Source organism: Ambystoma mexicanum, chromosome 14 (genome assembly GCF_040938575.1).
Source record: "Ambystoma mexicanum isolate Mex_15411 chromosome 14, UKY_AmexF1_1, whole genome shotgun sequence".
Lineage (NCBI taxonomy): Eukaryota > Metazoa > Chordata > Amphibia > Caudata > Ambystomatidae > Ambystoma > Ambystoma mexicanum.
Genome location: NC_090940.1, coordinates 287,299,512 through 287,316,856, shown reverse-complemented (window position 1 = coordinate 287,316,856; position 17,345 = coordinate 287,299,512). Strand labels below are relative to the sequence as shown.

Here is a 17,345-nt window from a genome sequence, read left to right as displayed (position 1 = left end):
AAGTGCCGCAAGGGAATGGCTGTGGTGCAAATACTGTCACCACCATTTCTCGAGGAAGATTTAGGGCGGGTACCCAATGTCTTATGGACCAACAGTCCCTATGACATGGGTTTGCTAAAAGGGATAGGGGTGGTCAAGATAAAACTCAAACCAAGGGCTATCTTACCAAGGGTAAGACAATACCCTCTATCAAGGGAAGCAGACGAGGGCATGTGACGATCGCTGCACTGGTATAGTATAGATAGTAAAGACCACTGCCATTAGGTAGTTCCTACTGGCTACACTAGAAATTAGACAGGGGGTGGGGTCAATATTCTGTATAGACAAGCCAAGGGAATGGGGACGTCGGGTCGTTAGGGTGGAAATGCTGCTTCTGGATCAGAGGGGGATAGGGGTGGACCTAGCTCACAGCTGGAACTTTCAATAAAAACCCTTGAACCATCTCTGAGTGTTGGGGCATCCTTAGAGTCATATGTGCCACTAATCTAGCATACAAAATATATTTGTAGCATTGGTCCTTCATATTTGTTCAGTAGATCGATTAAATAACCCCCTAACCATGATCTTCGCTTTCAAACTCCTGGCTTCTTATCACTTCTACAATTGAGCTGATTTGTGCAGGAGGACACAGATATGTGGTGCTGCGTTCTAAAATCTGCAATGAATACCCCAGCAAAATCAAGGCTGGACTTAACCTTCTGCGGTTTAAGTAACTTCTGAAAAGTCATCTTTTCTCATAATTCCTTTTGATCGTGATTCAGCTACATCTGTCGTGGGTTGGGTATTTCCCCGTTTCTACATCAGCGCTCCAAAACACATACATTCTTAGGGCTTTAAAAAATTGCATAACAATTATTAATTTGGTCACCGACTACATTGTTTTATGTCAAAACCAAGAACGTATTGAAAGCAATATTTGGGCACATTTATAGTAACCCGGAACAAATGAGGTTTACTGAACGGGGAAGTTAATGATTGGGAAACTACCTGAATAAAACATTCTGAAAAGAAAAAAAAACAAAGTCTTGATTTAAAAAATAAACAACTTTATTTCTCATAACTTTTTGGGGAGAAAAAGCAATGCAGTTTTGGAGTTCATTTAATAAAGGGTATATTTGTAACCTGTATGCAGATTAATGGAAAACAAGTTGAACTAATACATTGAGTAATGTGGCTGGTGACAGCAAAAACGAAAAAAAACCAATCAAAGTTAGAAAAGTTGTTGATTCTAGGATACTCATAAGTGAATGCTGGTATTCTGGAGAGCCAAGAAAGAAGGCTTTCTTCAGAAAGAGGCAAGGAGAAGAACCCTTTCAAAAGAACATTTTGTTTTTTTTCCGTACTAAATTTACATCAGTACTGGTATGTTGGTGAAATTAAAGAACTTAAAAAAAAAAAAAGTCTTAAAATGAGACAATTACAAATGGATTTTTCTTACTAGATAGAAGGAAGTGCAAACACACTAAGAGTGGGTTAACACTAACATTATGCTCTATTATTTGTATCGCTATTGTAAAAACAACGCATGTCGAACCATTCCCTGTATAGAATACGAAAAAAGTGGACTGTTTTAAATACATTCATTTAATGCATAATTGCACACATGTAACTCCACTCTATCTGCAATGAAAATGAGCTAGCAACCTGCTACCTAAAACAGTGCAAATAGTTAAACTATGCAAATGTAGTTACACACATATGCAATACATTCTTGCAACATAGTTCCTCATTGATTGCAAGCTTTTAGAGGTGCAGATCATGAAAGCCTTAGGATCCAGAGGTGTTAGCGCTTGCAGATCGCAGATGCACACTGTGAAGAAGGTGCTTCGGTAGGCATTCCAGGGAGCTGGACAACATTTCTTTAAAGCAAATGACTGCTCCAAGGCACAACCTAGAAGATGACAAATGAACATAAGTAAGCTGTTAAACCAAATTTTGCAAATGCTGTGAAAATACAGATTCTTATGTTTTGTTTTTCCAGCTGTAGGATGGGAATTGTGGTATGCCCTGTCCCACTTTCTCTAGATTCCTGAAGATAGCAATACCATTCATAAGGAGAACAGAGAATGGTTTTGAAATACATCTAAAAAGTAATGGAGGCAAGTGGTAGTCACAGCTCAACCTGCGTGCAAGTCGCAGACCTCCTGGTGTATACACTGGATTACATACTTCAGCCTCTTCTCACTGCTGGATAAGATCAGATACCATGCAGAGAAGCAAACATTTTTAGTAGCAGTTATGTCTCAAATTACCTAGTATAAAACAATGTCATGGATGAATGATATGCACTTTCCTCTGATGCAAGAGCGACTGTCACTATACTATGGTTAGGTTGGAGTCCCCACAGAAAAGAGCACTTTTAAACATATTTTGGCTCTGTTTGATGAATCTTCATGAAATGCGATTAGGTGAAAATATATAGTGGGCCCTGAAAATGTAAATTTACCATTCCTTTCACAGACAAAATTTGCCGTCCCCTACAACCTGATAAGTTTGACAGTTTTGCAGCAAATGTTCATGAGGATTGAGAGTCTGGTTCACAAAGCGTGCTTTTGCAAGTCTGGTGCAAATCCATCCAGCGTTTTAAAATATGGCTACAAGGGGTAATCTTGCAAGATTACTTCCAGATGCCCAGGCCCATTTTCATTATACTAATCTAACAATTTGGAAATGTGGACATTCAACATGTTTGCACATTTCCGACCAGCTGCCACTGTTGTTCGCAGACTGAGTTCTTTAAAGAGCATGTACTGGCAGCATTTCGAAAGGGGGCTGTAAGGAAAGCATGGTATCAAAGTAAAACGGACACAAGTGACCACAGTTCAATTGTGTTTATTGAACCATATCAAGGGTGTGATAAACGCCTATCTAAGCCTAAATCTAAGATGGGAGCAAGCTACGACCATCAAATAATAATAATAATGAAGTCCTAGTGGAGTCTTTGTCAAAATGAAAAGGGACTATACTAAAAAACTATTGCCAATCCTTACCGCTAATTTTACAAATAGTGTGGGGAAATGTTCATGAAAAACAAATAAGTCAGGATGTTAATCCCCCACGTTTTCGCACGGGAGAAGGTAGTTCACTCGAGCATAGCACATTCTTGGGCTTCTTCGGCACAAGGACACAGTTCTGTTACAAGCATCAGAGCCTTCTATGCGCAAGTCTCTTACGTAAACTAAGTCTCTGGATTTAGAGGGCCCGAAGTGTCAAAGAAACAAAATATTCACATATGTTGGTGACTCACTGTTCATCCCAGATCCCCCTCAGCAAGGCTCAGATCCCATTCTCACAATTAGTCTCCTTCAGCTGGATTCGGACCAATTTCAATTTGCTTTAGCTATCGAAGACTTTCGAATGCGCACAGCACAGGGTTTGGCTTGACCCGTTGCAGCAGCACTTCAATTTCCTAGTTCACAATTTGTACTCCCTATTGTTGGATACCGTACAGGAGGCTTTGGAATGGGCACCCACGTGGCGCCGGACCATTCTGTATATGATATCTGCCTTGGTTTACAATAGTTCAGGTATTCCATGGATTATCAATTGTATACATTCACATTGCTCACCATGCAAGGCTTGTGCTTTGTTCTTTGCAAGTTTCTTCATACAATGTTGCTGCTTGCAATCTTGGTTCTAACACAGACCAGTCTGCTATCAGTCTCCCTGACTCATTGAAAGTGCTGACTTTATTGTATCGGCTTTGTCGGAGCCAAGGACAGTACCCCAGCGGCAATCGCTCCTCCCTACCTCAGCTGTCGATGTGGGAAAGCCCTGGGTACCTTCTACACACATTGCAACTTTCTTCCGCTTTATCTTTGGGTATTATGTTTCTTATCCTCGAGGCTTCATGAAAGTAGCAGTCTGACCTCTGAAAAAGGCCACAGGCAATTCCCCCCCCCTTGCAACCCTCTCTGGTCTCAACGTCTGTCTCCTCGTATTAAACTGCCATCTCGGAACTGCTGTTTCCTCATTTGTTTTGCCTTGCTCAAAGTGTGCTTTCGCGCTCCGCCGTTTACCTGTGTGGGGAAGTGTGATGGAAGTCAGGTGTGTGTAATTATCATTAATTGCCCGACTCTACCTGACCCTTGTGTTGGGACATGTCAGGTATACGGCTCTGGTGTTAGTCCGGTGTCGCTCACGGTGACCTGTCCATGAGAAAGTGTTTGTCTCTGGAAGGGGGGTGTTGAATTCCCAGGTATTATTAGGTGTTATTGGGAAGGGGATACCGCGTCTCACCCTCCGGTGTCCCCCTCATCCAGGTGATCCTCCTGCATTGGTCCACCCCCAGGAAGTGGATCCAAAAGCCATGGCCTTGTCCTGGCCACCTGGATGACAGATCCCGATGGACTAGCAGGTGAGACACATTCTGGTTTCTCACAGGGCACATCATGGCCTCTGGGAGTCCCTCCCATTCCCAAAGGGGTGGAATATGGCAACAATTTAAAAAAAAATGATTTGTTTAGTGTACAGGTGGTCCACCCCCACTTTGCAGGACCTGCTGAACAGTTGTCTTTTGCCACATTATTCACCTCTGGGACCGACCTCACTCTCCTCAGGGAATGACCCTGCCCCCTGACCCCCCCAATGGCTACAAACTTTGTCCACCCCCACTTTGCAGGACCTGCTGACCAGTTGTCTTTGGCCACATTATTCACCTCTGGGACCGACCTCACTCTCCTCAGGGAATAACCCCTCCCGCTACCCCCCAATGGCTAAAAACTGCACACTCGGAGCCACAGGTCTAGTAGTAGCCATGGCCATAGTGAGTGCCCAGGGACTTGCCACTAAAGGCCATGCCCCAGGGAAAAGGTGGTGACTATGGGGCTCTTAGGGCATGACGGTCAGCCATTCCCCAGCCACTCCAAAGCTCCCAGTATGTTTAAAGGGCATGGCTTAGTGGTCACTGTGATTGGGGGGGAAGGATTTTTTGGAGTCAAGAAAATAGAAATCGCCTCCCTAGCAACATTTTCCAGGTGACATTTTCACATGGAACTTTACAGGATTATCATAGATGAGGAATCAGTGGGAAGAATATCCAACAGAAAGAGCATTACAGAGAGGTAAGTAATTTGCTCTTTTGTTTTAAATGACCAATCTTGGAGAGTAGCTGGCTTAGTAGACTGAGAAGAGGTATCATTTGTATCTAAGATTTCCCTGTGTCCCTATATTTTATTCACTGCAGTAAGTGCAAAGTGATTGGTTAATCCAGGCAGTGGGCCCATTGAGAGCTCCAATGGTTCATTGGCAGAACCTTTGTTGATGTTTTCCTTATTAACTAAATCCCAGTCCACAACAATGCCAGTGTGTCTGTTGCTCAACAGATGGACAGCCTCTACCAGTTTAAATGATCCTTACCATTGGTGGTCTTGGAATTCCAGCTCGAATCCTGGATAGAACTTTTACAGCCATTCATGAGATTGTCGTTGGAACCAATACCCCTATGAAAAGGAACAACCTGTAGAGGGCCCAGAACTCATTGTTTCAGCCAACCACCCATGGGACTGTTGAAACAATCCGTGTTGGCCCCTGCTTGAGGACCCTGCCCATGGAAGTATTCAGAGGTGTTCCGGAACCATCCTGTGGGCTGACCAGCTTCCTCATGTACTACCTCGCTGCATTGGTCACTGTCCAGAGTTCGGAACATTGGGACTATCCAGATCCTCAACTTCTGAAACAGGAGACACCCCCCGCCCCTGCAGTTGCACACACTGCATCACAAAGAGGGGCCTTGCAGGACCAGCTTCTTTGTTTCTGCCATGAGGGTCAACTTCCGTCATTTCTTCAAAGTGGCCATTGCTGATCTCAGGCATGCATCATGTGCTGGCGGTTCTCTGAGGTAGTCAAACACGTGGTGGTCTTTTCTTCTTTGTGCAAGGGACATCCAGCTGTCTAATCCCAGAAACTGTCACAACAGAGCATGGAACTGCTGACTAGTCGTACCTAAATCCTGCTGCCAAAAGTGTCTTCTGCACCCGCCAACCTTGGACCTACTTCAAACGAACCAAAACACAAAGTATGGAGGCCCAAAATTTCAGGCGCTGCCAAAGTGGTCCCTCTGGGAATCAGATTACAGGGGATGAACAGACAAACCCTATGGAAGGGTGGGGGGGAGGCGGGCAGGAACAGGCATAATGGCCTTGCCCTATGCCTCGCCCTTGTCTGACCGTGATCAGTGGAGTTCTGGTTAAAGATCATGCCATGGCTTCACGTAAGATGGCTGAATTGGTAGTGGGTCTCCAAAGTACTTTACTTGCATTGTTCTTCAACTTTGATACACTTGCAGTTGTCTGATGTCTTTGGCAACACTTGTTCAGACTTCTATTTTTTATTGGATATTCATAAGGCCCCTGTACAACAAATGGTGTTTCAAGGTGCCACAAGACAAAAAAAGGGGTGGGAACAAGGGAGAAAGATAACAACGGTCCTACTAGGCCTTGTGACATTCGGATTGTGCAAGTGCAGTAACAAGAAGTGTGAGGGTGGGGTGTGGGGAAAGTACCAGTCTACATAAATGCGAAGTGCTAGGGTGGGAAGGGAAGTGCAGGGTAAAGAGGAGAGAGTGCAAGTGACAGGGAGTGGGGTGGAGAGGGAAGGGCAACAGGGGCTAGGTAAATCTGCATAGGGTGCAGAGAATGAGGGTCTTCATGCCAAGTGTGAGGAGGGGCGTGGACTGGAAGGGAGGGCCTGGTGCCCTGTAGAACTCAGAGAGAACCAAGCAGCCAGTCACAGCAGCAGACAGGGGTGTTAGCAGGGGAGAGGGAAGGAAGAAAAGAACAGGAGGGTCTCGAGGAGCTTCCGGAACCTAAGCAGATCCGGCTCAAACCTGAGAGGGACAGAGAGACCATTCCAGAGGGAGGCTCCTGCGGAGGAGAGAGATCTAACCCCCACTCTCAGCTTAGCGAAATGTTGGATCTTCAGAGAGTTGGAGCTAGAGACTCGATGTCTCTAGCAGGGAGGTATTTAGGGAGAAAGAGTTGGATGTAGCAGGGTCCCAGGCCCCAGAAAGCCTTGTGGATGATGCAAAGGGTCTTGAATTTGATCCTAGTAGCAACCGGGAGCCAGAGGAGAGATTTTAGGGCTGGGGAGATCTGGTCCCTGGACTTGAGGCCAAGGATAAGGCTTGCAGTCCTATTCTGGATTAGTTGAAGGGGCGAAGGGAGGATAAAGAAAGATTGATGAAGAGGACCAGATCTCTGGAAACATTAGGTTTCTGGGTGATTTTGGGGAAAGTAGGGAAAGGGACAATGCCTCTGATGAGGTGCAGCTGATAGTGGGCCTTCTTGGCAAGGTACGCGATATGAGGATAGAAGGAGAGAGGAGTCAAAGATGACACCAACATTTTTTGCCTCACAAGAGGGTGGGGGGAGGGGACCCATAGAGGGCAGCCAGAGGGTAGTAGGAAGCAGGGGTCTCAATTAGACAATGAGAAGGATCTCAGTCTTACTGGCATTAAGAACCTTCTCTATGCCGCCATTTCTATCGGCCCCCTGTCACCTCAGCTGTGGAGTGCCTCAGGGCTCCTCCCGGTCTCCAATTTTATTTAATATCTATATTTGGGCCCTTGTGTGTTTGATCCGCTCCTTCGGAGTCAGATGCTACTCATATGCCGACGACCCGGATTCTTATACGCTTGGATCTCGATCCAGAGGAGGTGTCGTCGTGCCTGCGGGAGTGTCTGGCGGCCATGAGAGAATGGATTAACTGCAATTGGCTCAAATTAAATGGAGACTGAGGTGATGGTGGTGGGCTGTCCCCCCAACTCCACACTCTGGGTGTCCTCTTTCTGGCCCAAATCTCTAGACCCCCTTCCTGTTCCTGTCAGCAAAGTAAAAAACCTGGGAGTTATTCTTTCGGCTACCCTGACTATGGACAAACAGATTACAGCAGTCTGTCAAGCTGGCCATTTCCATCTTAAGGTTCTCAGAAAGGTTCTTCATTTGATCCCAGCATCATTACGCCCTCCTGTGGTGGTGGCTAGATTACTACAATTCGCTGTAACTGGCTCAACCTAAGGGCCAGATCCAGCGACTGCAACGTCTGCAGAACCTGACAGCCCGGCTTGCTACTGGCTCCACTTATGGCTCATATCACTCCGGTGCTGTACACTCTCCATTGGCTTCCGGTTACCCAACGGATCGAATTTAAGGCATTATTTATAGTCCATCGGGCTCTTCATGGTCATGGTGTTGAGTATCTACAGACAAAATTCACATGCTACTTTCCAAGCCCTAATCTCTGATCAGCTTCAGCTGCTTGTCTAGTTTTACCAAAGTTTTAATGGACTAGGGTGGGCAGCCGGGCCTTCTCTGTGGCTGCAGCAACTCTATGGAGCAATCGTCGACTGCAGATAAAGAACAACTAACTACCTTGTCTTTAGAAAGGCTGTTAAAACCTATCATTATCGGTACTGCTCTGATGGCCCTCCTTTCTCTAGTGCCAAGATACCTTTTGGTGAACGTGCGCTATACAAATTTCTGTAACATAACATAAGGACGAGATCATTAGTAGCACAGCAAGCCTGAATAGCAGTCAGACAGTCAGGGATGAGGGAAGAGGAGGCAGAAGAGGGAAACTTGAAGGAGAGCTGCGGGTCATCTGCATAACACTGGAAGTGAGGAGAGGAGGAGGAGATCAGATGGGCTACAGTGGCGATGTGAAGAGCCACGACAAGAAGCTAAAGCCTTGAGGGATGCTGCAGATGGAGAGTGTGATTGGGGAGAGTAAAGGGCCCAGTTGAACCTGGGAAGGACAATCGGAGAGGAATGAGGTCAACCAGGCAAGTGCCAGAACTGTGATGTCAAGGGTGTCACAGAGCTGATTAGTCAGGGTGGCATGGTTAACTGTGTCAAAGGCAGAGGAAAGATCTAGAAGGATAAGAACGGATTGAGAGTTAGAATCGAGATTTGAGAGCAAGTCTTCACGGCTGTTCAGTAGAGCAGTTTCCGTGCATCTGGATGCTCTGAAGCCAGACTGGTGGTCGCAGAGACAATCAACAGATTCGGTGCATTGGAACAGTTGGGAGATGACCATCTTCTCTGAGAGTTTGACCAGGAAGGAGATAATGGAGATAGGGTGGTAGTTAGCAGGGCAGGAGGGGTTGGCAAAGGGCTTCTTGATGAGAGGCTGCACAAGGGAGTGCTTGAAGGGTAGCGGGTAGAAGCCAGTGGCAAAGGAATGATTACAGAAATCAGCCAAGGCTGGCACAAGGGAGGCAATGTTGTCCTTGATTGTTCTGGAGGAGGAGGGGAATCACCTGTTTGGAGGAGACTTTCATAAAGAGGACTTGTCTAGAGTCCTCATCCAGGGCTATGGGAGAGAAAGAGGAGAGTAGAAGGGGATGGGGGGGGCGACAAGGGAGGCCTGAGCGCAGGGTGGGGAGTAGATGAGAGTTAGGAGGGAGGGGGGTAGAGGAGAGTGAGGACAGGATGGCCTCAGTTTTGGTTCTAGCATTCTGAAAAGAAATGTATCGGGACCTGTTACTCTGAGGGCACCAAGCCCCATCTTTCCTAGCCAGGGAAGGACTTTTAAAATGTAAGGCCCTACTTTTATAAGGCGGTGTATTGTGTTCCAAACTCCTTTCTTCCTAGATATCAGTGCTCTACTTTGGTTCTTACTTTATTTATTCACTTTCTTTGCTACACTACAGTTGCCAAGATTGTGTTAACTGTGTTCAAAGTTACAGTGAGTAGTGTTTCTCCAGCATTGGATCTATCATAGCACATGCTGTTTGAGTATTCCCCATCGTCATGGTGGGAATCCTTGCTAACATTAAAGCTGTTTTCATTTATATTTGGCATTGCAGTTACTTTAGTGTTCTCTTAGAGTGGTTCTGGGTCATATTGTTCCACAGCCAATAGACAGCGACTCCCTCAGCTCCACATCTGGAGGTCATCTTCAGAATTATTACTGCACGTTCAACTGTTAGAATCCCTCTATGATTTTCAATGAATTTTGGACATTTCGGGAAAGCCTCTGTGGAGTTCTTTCCTATTGTAGTTGGGAGTGTTTAACGTTCCTGTTGCTCCCTTGCTAGGCAGACCTTTGCCACCTTAGGGTCAGCTAGAGTGGTGAAGAATAAGAAAGTCCACAAGAAAAGGAAAACACTAATAGGAGTGAACCCAAGAAGGTCCATAGTATGAGAATTAAAACACACATTGTATTAAACAATAAAAAGAAATCAAAAATCACATACAAATAATTGCAAATGGTGTATATAAAGTTAAAACATGTTCAAAGGAGTGGCTAAGGCTTGGAGATCATGAATAGAAGAAAACCTATAGCTGTACATTCGATGACATAAATGAATCTGAATAAATCATCAATTCCTCTATGAAGAATCAAACATTTGTATTACAATACTCGACATAGGGTTGAGAAACAACCCTACATGTTTGTGTCCGAAGCACAATGACTGTTGGACATTTCACAGGGGTTAACCCAACGGATCTCCTTAATGAGGGTTTCCATAACCTCATGTTCATATCAGAAGGACACCTAACTGGTGCATCAGATTCTGTGATACATCATACAGCTCTAGTGAAGAGAGTTCCATCAGTGACTGTGAACCTGGTATCTGAAGCATGAATAATGCCAGTAACACCAATGGTGATTCGTCATGGGATTCCCAAAGAAGGGGCCACAGGATGAAAGGTAGCTATAAGGTAATTTTTTTAGACAGAGGAAGATCGCGGAAAGATTAGGAGCAGAGTCAAACCAGGAGCAAGACGAAGTGATGATGAATTTATCATCATACCCACTATCCTCTGATGAAGATCAAGAATTGAACAAACGGTTGGGTTTTGTTTCATCTAAACATCACAATGCCTTCCTGTTTCGGACTGAATTCCATCAATTCATGCATAAAATACATTTTTAAAAATACTTTCAAGGCAGTAACGGTTTTGATAACAAGAATTGTGCAGGCCTTAAGAACCTGTTAACCTTTATCCCCCTGCTCAATCTTTTTCTCAGGGATCATTCTGGTTTGAAAAGAAAGTTCTTCAGGAGGTAGTTTTTTTTTTTTTTAGAGAAGAATCTCTCGAAACATCCTAATCTCATTAAACATGAAATTGAGATACTTAAGAAATTGGGCCATAATCCATATTATCGTGATCCTCCAGGCTGATAAAGAAGGTAGTATTGTGATTATGAACCAGCCCCATTACGTCAAGGAATGTAACCTTATCTTGTTGGACCCAGGGAGTTTTTAGAAACTCCCTAATGAACCCCTCAAGAATTGATGCAACTAATTCAGACCAATTTACAAAGTGTCCTCGAACATGGTTGGATTAGCAAGCAAGCAAGAAGCCAAGTTTCTTATAAAAAAGATGGTTGTACACACATTTTTTATATTTTGCCCAACGTACATAAGAGCTTCATAGATCCTATGGGTAGACCTATAGTCTAGGGTGTGCCTTCTATTTTGGAAACCTTGTCTAAATATGTGGATTTCGATCTACGTCAGTTTGTGACACAAATGGATTTGTATATTCAAGATACTAGAATCGCTATTAATAAAATTGTAGGTATGAGGTTTGATCCAACATGTCAAATGATGATTTGTCTAGATATTGAATCCCTTTACACCCTGATTCCCCAGCAAGCTACTCTTGATGTAATTAAGAAGGGTCTATTAGGTTGACCAATGGCTTCATTCTAACTTCCTAGATCAGTTTTTCTTACAATTTGAGGGTCCAGCCATTAGTTCAGCTATGGCGCCCAATTTAGCAAAATTCTATGTCAATATGTTTGGAAAACAGTGCGATTTATGTGGAAGCTAACCCAATCAAATCAAATATAACATTGTGGTCTCGTTACATAGGCAATATTTTTGTCATATGATCAGGACCGGCTGAAAGGGCTGGGGAGTATATCCATTAGATTAATTTACATAAAAGGTTTTTGAGGCTCACCCATTATTTCAGTAACTCTGAAGTAGTTTTTTGGATATTACTATTTACCATTCTCAATGGGGCACTTCATGCCAAATCATACCATAAACAAACGGACAGGAATACATTGCTACATTATAGGAGTCACCATCCGAAACATATCAAGTCCAATCTTACTTTTGGCCAGTTTTTGCACCTCAAAAGCAACAGTAGTACTAAAGAATCCCATTTCATTGAGGAGAGGAGAGGTACCCCTCCCCCTCCTTGGTGAGGCAATCTTGTAAACGTGCCTATAATAAGAATCGTGAAGCGTTACTTGAACACAGCAGGATCAGAACCAATTTGGATAAATTGGTGTTTGTGAACACTTTCACATATTTGTCTTACAAAATAAAAACCATTGTCAAGAGGAACTGCAAAAATTGCTTTGCCACAACTTGAACAACCGATTTTTGCTTTTAACAAAAAGCACTAGTATTCACATTATTGTCCACAACAATCTCAGAGGAAAGCCAACTGGTCCACGCACATTAACAGAAATATGGGGGTATGGAGCCTCTCATTGGCCATTACTGATGTGGGTAATTTGTTATGTGCAACTATACTTAAATCATGGATGTGGGTTTACCCCAATTGTAGCAGATGAAGGACTTGACAAGTAGTAACACTCCTAATGTTATTTATATGATCGTCTGCCTTGGCGGTTTGAAATATATTGGTCAAACTAACCGGAAATGCAACACAAAACAAAATCAAAAATGCCCCCCTGGTTAGGCATTATCCCACCATAGGACACACTTTTAGTGAGGTGCAATGGGTTGTGCTCATGAAAATCAATGGCCTGAATCAGTCTTTAATAAATCAGAAATTGTTAAATATTGAACAGAAACTAATTTTCAAGATCAAAAGTCATATCGTGGGGTTCAACGAGAACATCGAATGGCATAATGTGAAATAGCGTTGCTGTTATGTGTTCATGATGATTCATATTTTTGCTGCCCTGATTTCATGTAGGTTTCCTTTTCTTTTTGACACAGATTGGTTGACCCATTGCAAAATCCCTACGAGGATGGGGTTGCTGTTTTGGATCATCTAAGGTTTAAACCACAATGTAGTGTAATGAAGAGCAATGGTTTAGGGGCATCTCATGTGTTTATACTTATGTACCATCTTTCTTCTGCTTATATATGGACTACATTGCGAGGGAATTTCTATGTAGAGGTTGCTCACATCGGGTGAGTTAGGAATGTTAATATGGAAGTTATTTTCCTTCATTTGTTTAAGATTGTCTATAGTAAATGACTGTCTCTATCCCTCCAAGGAGATGACTTCCGTGGTGCACTCCTTAGTGGTTACTGCAGAGACTGTTAACTGTCTAGTTGTTTTAAGTTAATGCTGTTGTGTAATCATTGTGTCTTGTCACGTTGCTCAATCTGGATTACATGAATGCGGATGAGGTCTCCAGTTGTTCCTGTACGCCATTTCGGGTGCAGTATTTGGGGCCCGTTACAAGCAAGCATCGGGTTAAGGTGCGATACTCTACAGACAGCTCTCTAGTTCTTTAACAGAGACTTTACAAGAGATTTTTGTGCTGGTACAGCCATATGACTATTGTCAGTCTTTTCCATAGAAAGGCTTCTGTTTCATAGTTCCTGATTACTTTGGGAAACTGTATCCCAAGACTCAGTATCGTTCAGAGGTACCTCTGCGATTTACAACAAGGTATGTTTTGGTGCAAAGGAACTGGTATTTTCACAATGCATGTGGTGATGGGATAACTTGAACCTTCACTTGATATCCGTGTTAAGAGCTGTTTTGTGGCATTTTTGTTTTTCTGTAAACAGGGACAATATTGTTAATCGGTCCGGAATTCTATGAGTTTGCACAATTTTGAATCCAAATTGATTTTGGAGTCGCCCGTACCAGGATTGATTGTCATGAGGTAATCGTGTGTATGGTGGAGGTTTTGGAATTGGTTTCCTTTATAAAAAATATTATTTCTTATGCATGTGAATCTGCTTAGAATCACATGCTGTGCATATAGTCTGACATTTAGTGGTAATCGCAGATGAACTGCAGGCTCCAGCCCTTTAAGATGAGTAGCAATACTCCGGAGATGGATGGGGATGCAGATTTTAATCAATCATCAATAATTCAGACGACACAAATAGCTTGGCAAAGGTTTGTCTGTTTCAATGCAAGTACTTAAAACAGGGAGTACAACGAACATCAGCAATCGCTTGATACTCAACTCTTAATCATTTCATAAAAAAGCTGGTTACATATATACAACATTGGTCATAGCTGACGTTTTGACCTGTGTCATTACCAATGTCATTCTACGTGGCAACTTCTAAAAACCTATCGGGATGCGGGATTGGGTATAAGTGAATAACTAAGTAAAGGTGTTATATGTGTATAGAGTAACAGAGAGAAATAATTGAATACTTATCAGGTGGGGCAACTAAACCCTCCCTTCAAAATGGCCACTTTGAATGTCACTAAATGTACTTCGTCCCATTGGCTATACGAACTATAGGACCCCCAACTACGTGGTCCTCTACAATTGGTTGGCTACTAACCCCTGTCAGTACTTTTCCACCTACGTGAGCAGCATACAGCTTGAACAACCAGGTGCGGATGAGTTTCGTTCTAACTCCATTTCCCACCAATTAGCATATCATCCATCATCACCTCAAGAGTCAAATGTCTTTGAAATTGGCCTTGAGTTTGTACTGCTCTCTGGGACTTTTTAGAGTAGTATGGGTACTATCTGGACTCAATGCGTAGGTGTGATCTTCTCATCCGTCCAACTTTCTTCCATCACATGACTACACACCATGAATTGAGCCTTTTCGTATATTTGATTTTATTCTTCAATAGTTCTCTGACGTCTTTTGTTTTTCGCTTTACCTTCTTGAACAGGAGCTTCTTTCACGTTAATTGTAACCAATGTCAGCCAATTCTAGTTCTGATGAGACCTTGGCTTTCTTGGCTCAGTGAACCCCTTAGCTGAAATATATTCTGTTTAATTCAACTTGCTTCTGTAACTGCAACACTGATTTGAGGCCTTCCACGTTGCTCAAGACTGCTTTATATGTAGTGGAAACATTCATTCTTATTTAATCCATGTGCATTTATGAGGTATATATGTATATGTTGGCGCTTGCCGCAATCTATTCACAATAAGCATGTGGCTAGCTTCATGATTGCGTTGCTGCTTGCGTTTCATTGCACCTGTATACCATTAAACTAAGTATCTTCATCATGTTTATGGCATAAGTCTCTTCATCTTGATCCCAAGATGCCACTTATCCATGGTACTTCTTCGTTCCATGTAAATCGTCTGCCTCTCTGGTCTGGTTATCTTCTATTTGGAGTCAATTCAGCTTTGTATGACTTCACCATTCATCCTGGTCATTCAGTTTTTGCTTCATCAGGAATCACGTTCATAAGGGCCATCATATTGTCTTGGATGTAGGTATGGTTTCCTCAATGGGTACTTTACTTCCCATATTCCCTTAGGTATAGGTATTCTTATGGGTACTGAAAAGAGTTGTTGCTCTTTTTCTTGCTTACTTATTGGTGCAGTATACGTCACATTCTTTGGTTCATACTTTTCAGGTACTGTAGGCGGTGCTGGTGGAGTGGGGTACTTGGCTCCTCCTCTACAACATCAACATGGGCGTGAATGTAACACTATCCCTAACGTGACATGTACATGTAGTGTACCCAAAATCCTTCACGTGTTGAAGTCCCACCAGATTGTTTTTTTCCGCCTTTCTGCTCGGTCGTTTAATGCAGAGCTCGTCTATTGACATTATTGCTACTTGCTGCGCCTTTGACGTTTATTGCCAGACAGCCTTGATGGCTAATTCAGTTTGCCGATTCTATACCTCTGGCAACTCGACAGTTGTTTTCTTGGCCTTAACCCTCTAGCCCGGCCTTACAGTAGGGAGAGTGAGAATACGTTTTCTACTGACTATTCTCTTGAGAATGCCTTTTCCTTGCCCCTCGCCTGCCTGGTTTTTCCCTCCATTATGGAAAAAACTCCTTTAAAATTTTGCTCGGCCTGTAACAGCAAATTCCCTTGGAAGGACACTCAGAAGGAGTGTAATCAGTGCCTCCCTCGTGACCACTACAAATGGCATTGCAAGGCCTGTGAGCTCTTTCGGTCTAAAACCATTGAGGAAAAGTGCACCAAGCGGTAGGCGGACTACGCCATGGAGGTCGAGAGTCACCCTCCCACTGGCGTCTCAGACGAGGAGTCCGTAAGCAGTCACAGCTCCAATGTGGAGCCCATAGACGTAACCGTAGAATCTACAGATTCCCACGTGTCTGTCCCCAGCCCCGATATGCATGCCACTGGCAGTGCGATGGGGACTTTCACACCATGGCGACAAGGGCACACAATATCTACATAAAGTTAGGCACACAAACCCTCCGCATATCTTGACAAATTCGTCAAATGAAGCCATCGACACCTGTAGGCCTGTCGAAGGTTTCGGTGGACATATCGAACCTTGCGGTTCAGGGCCTGCTGTGCCCCCATCATGGCAGGCGCAAGGACCTAAGGCTTCGGCCTCAGCAGGCGCGGCCCCTAAAACTTTAGCACACATTGCGGTAGTGACGAAAGATCTGCTGAAACTGGCCTCTCTCGCTTAAACACTGTCCAAACTTCGGGATAAGCATTCCAAGGCCCCAAGAGGGCCTCCCCTCTACCAGAGGGATATTCTCCAACCTCTCCACCCCGATCACAGGCCCTACAGCAGGATCATGTTCCAACTGCTCCATCTTTCACTCCCCTTGATGAATCCTCTTCCTCTGTTTGGTCAAGGGAAAGTTTTGAGGCCTGCATGGAAAAATATTCGGAATTTATAAAATGTCTGGATACATTTGATATCTTAAAAGACCACGACCCATAGATGACTGCCCTAGGCCTTAAAAGTCCCCATGGCACTCACTTTTCCACTCTGCCTAGACAACATCTCTGATACTCCTGAGATCATCTTCAAGGATGATCAAGATGACCTAGATTATGACATCTATTATGTCCCAGATCCAGATAAGTCTCACAGCATCTGGTTTCTCAAGATCGAGATAGCTGCACCCCTGCTGATGACCAGGGTGATTGGTCCACTACCCCTACCCATGAGCATGACGATCCAATGTTGTTCAACACCCTCTTCGGGAAGACTGTGGACCCCTTTAAGATCATGGCACAGGAGGCAGTCCCCGACTCAGATTTTGTTGAGGATATCCTCAAAGAGAAAGTCCCCATCAGTCTGGCCATGCCTCTTCTGAACTCAGTTAAGAAGCGCTTTACACCCTCCTTACTTACAGCATCTCTCACTCGGGCTGTGAACTCGAGAGTTGAAAAAACGTTTGCCCTACACCCTCGGATACTTTATACATCAGAGGGCATGCCGTTCCCGACTCCCTGGTTGTGAC

General features: G+C 43.9%; 1 protein-coding gene across 4 annotated transcripts in view; it reads right to left on the bottom strand.

Moving 5' to 3' along the window:
• Positions 1-1,029: 1,029 nt before the first annotated feature.
• KLHDC2 (kelch domain containing 2) overlaps positions 1,030-17,345 on the bottom strand; it is a 1,007,914-nt gene continuing 991,598 nt past the window's right edge. For 3 of the 4 annotated variants that reach the window (XM_069637403.1, XM_069637404.1, XM_069637405.1), the window contains exon 13: positions 1,567-1,891. In XM_069637403.1, the coding sequence (XP_069493504.1) occupies positions 1,768-1,891 (124 nt within the window). In that variant the 3' untranslated portion in view covers positions 1,567-1,767. Of the gene's footprint in view, positions 1,892-17,345 lie in introns of all 4 variants that reach the window. The other variant, XM_069637406.1, reaches the window with a different exon arrangement.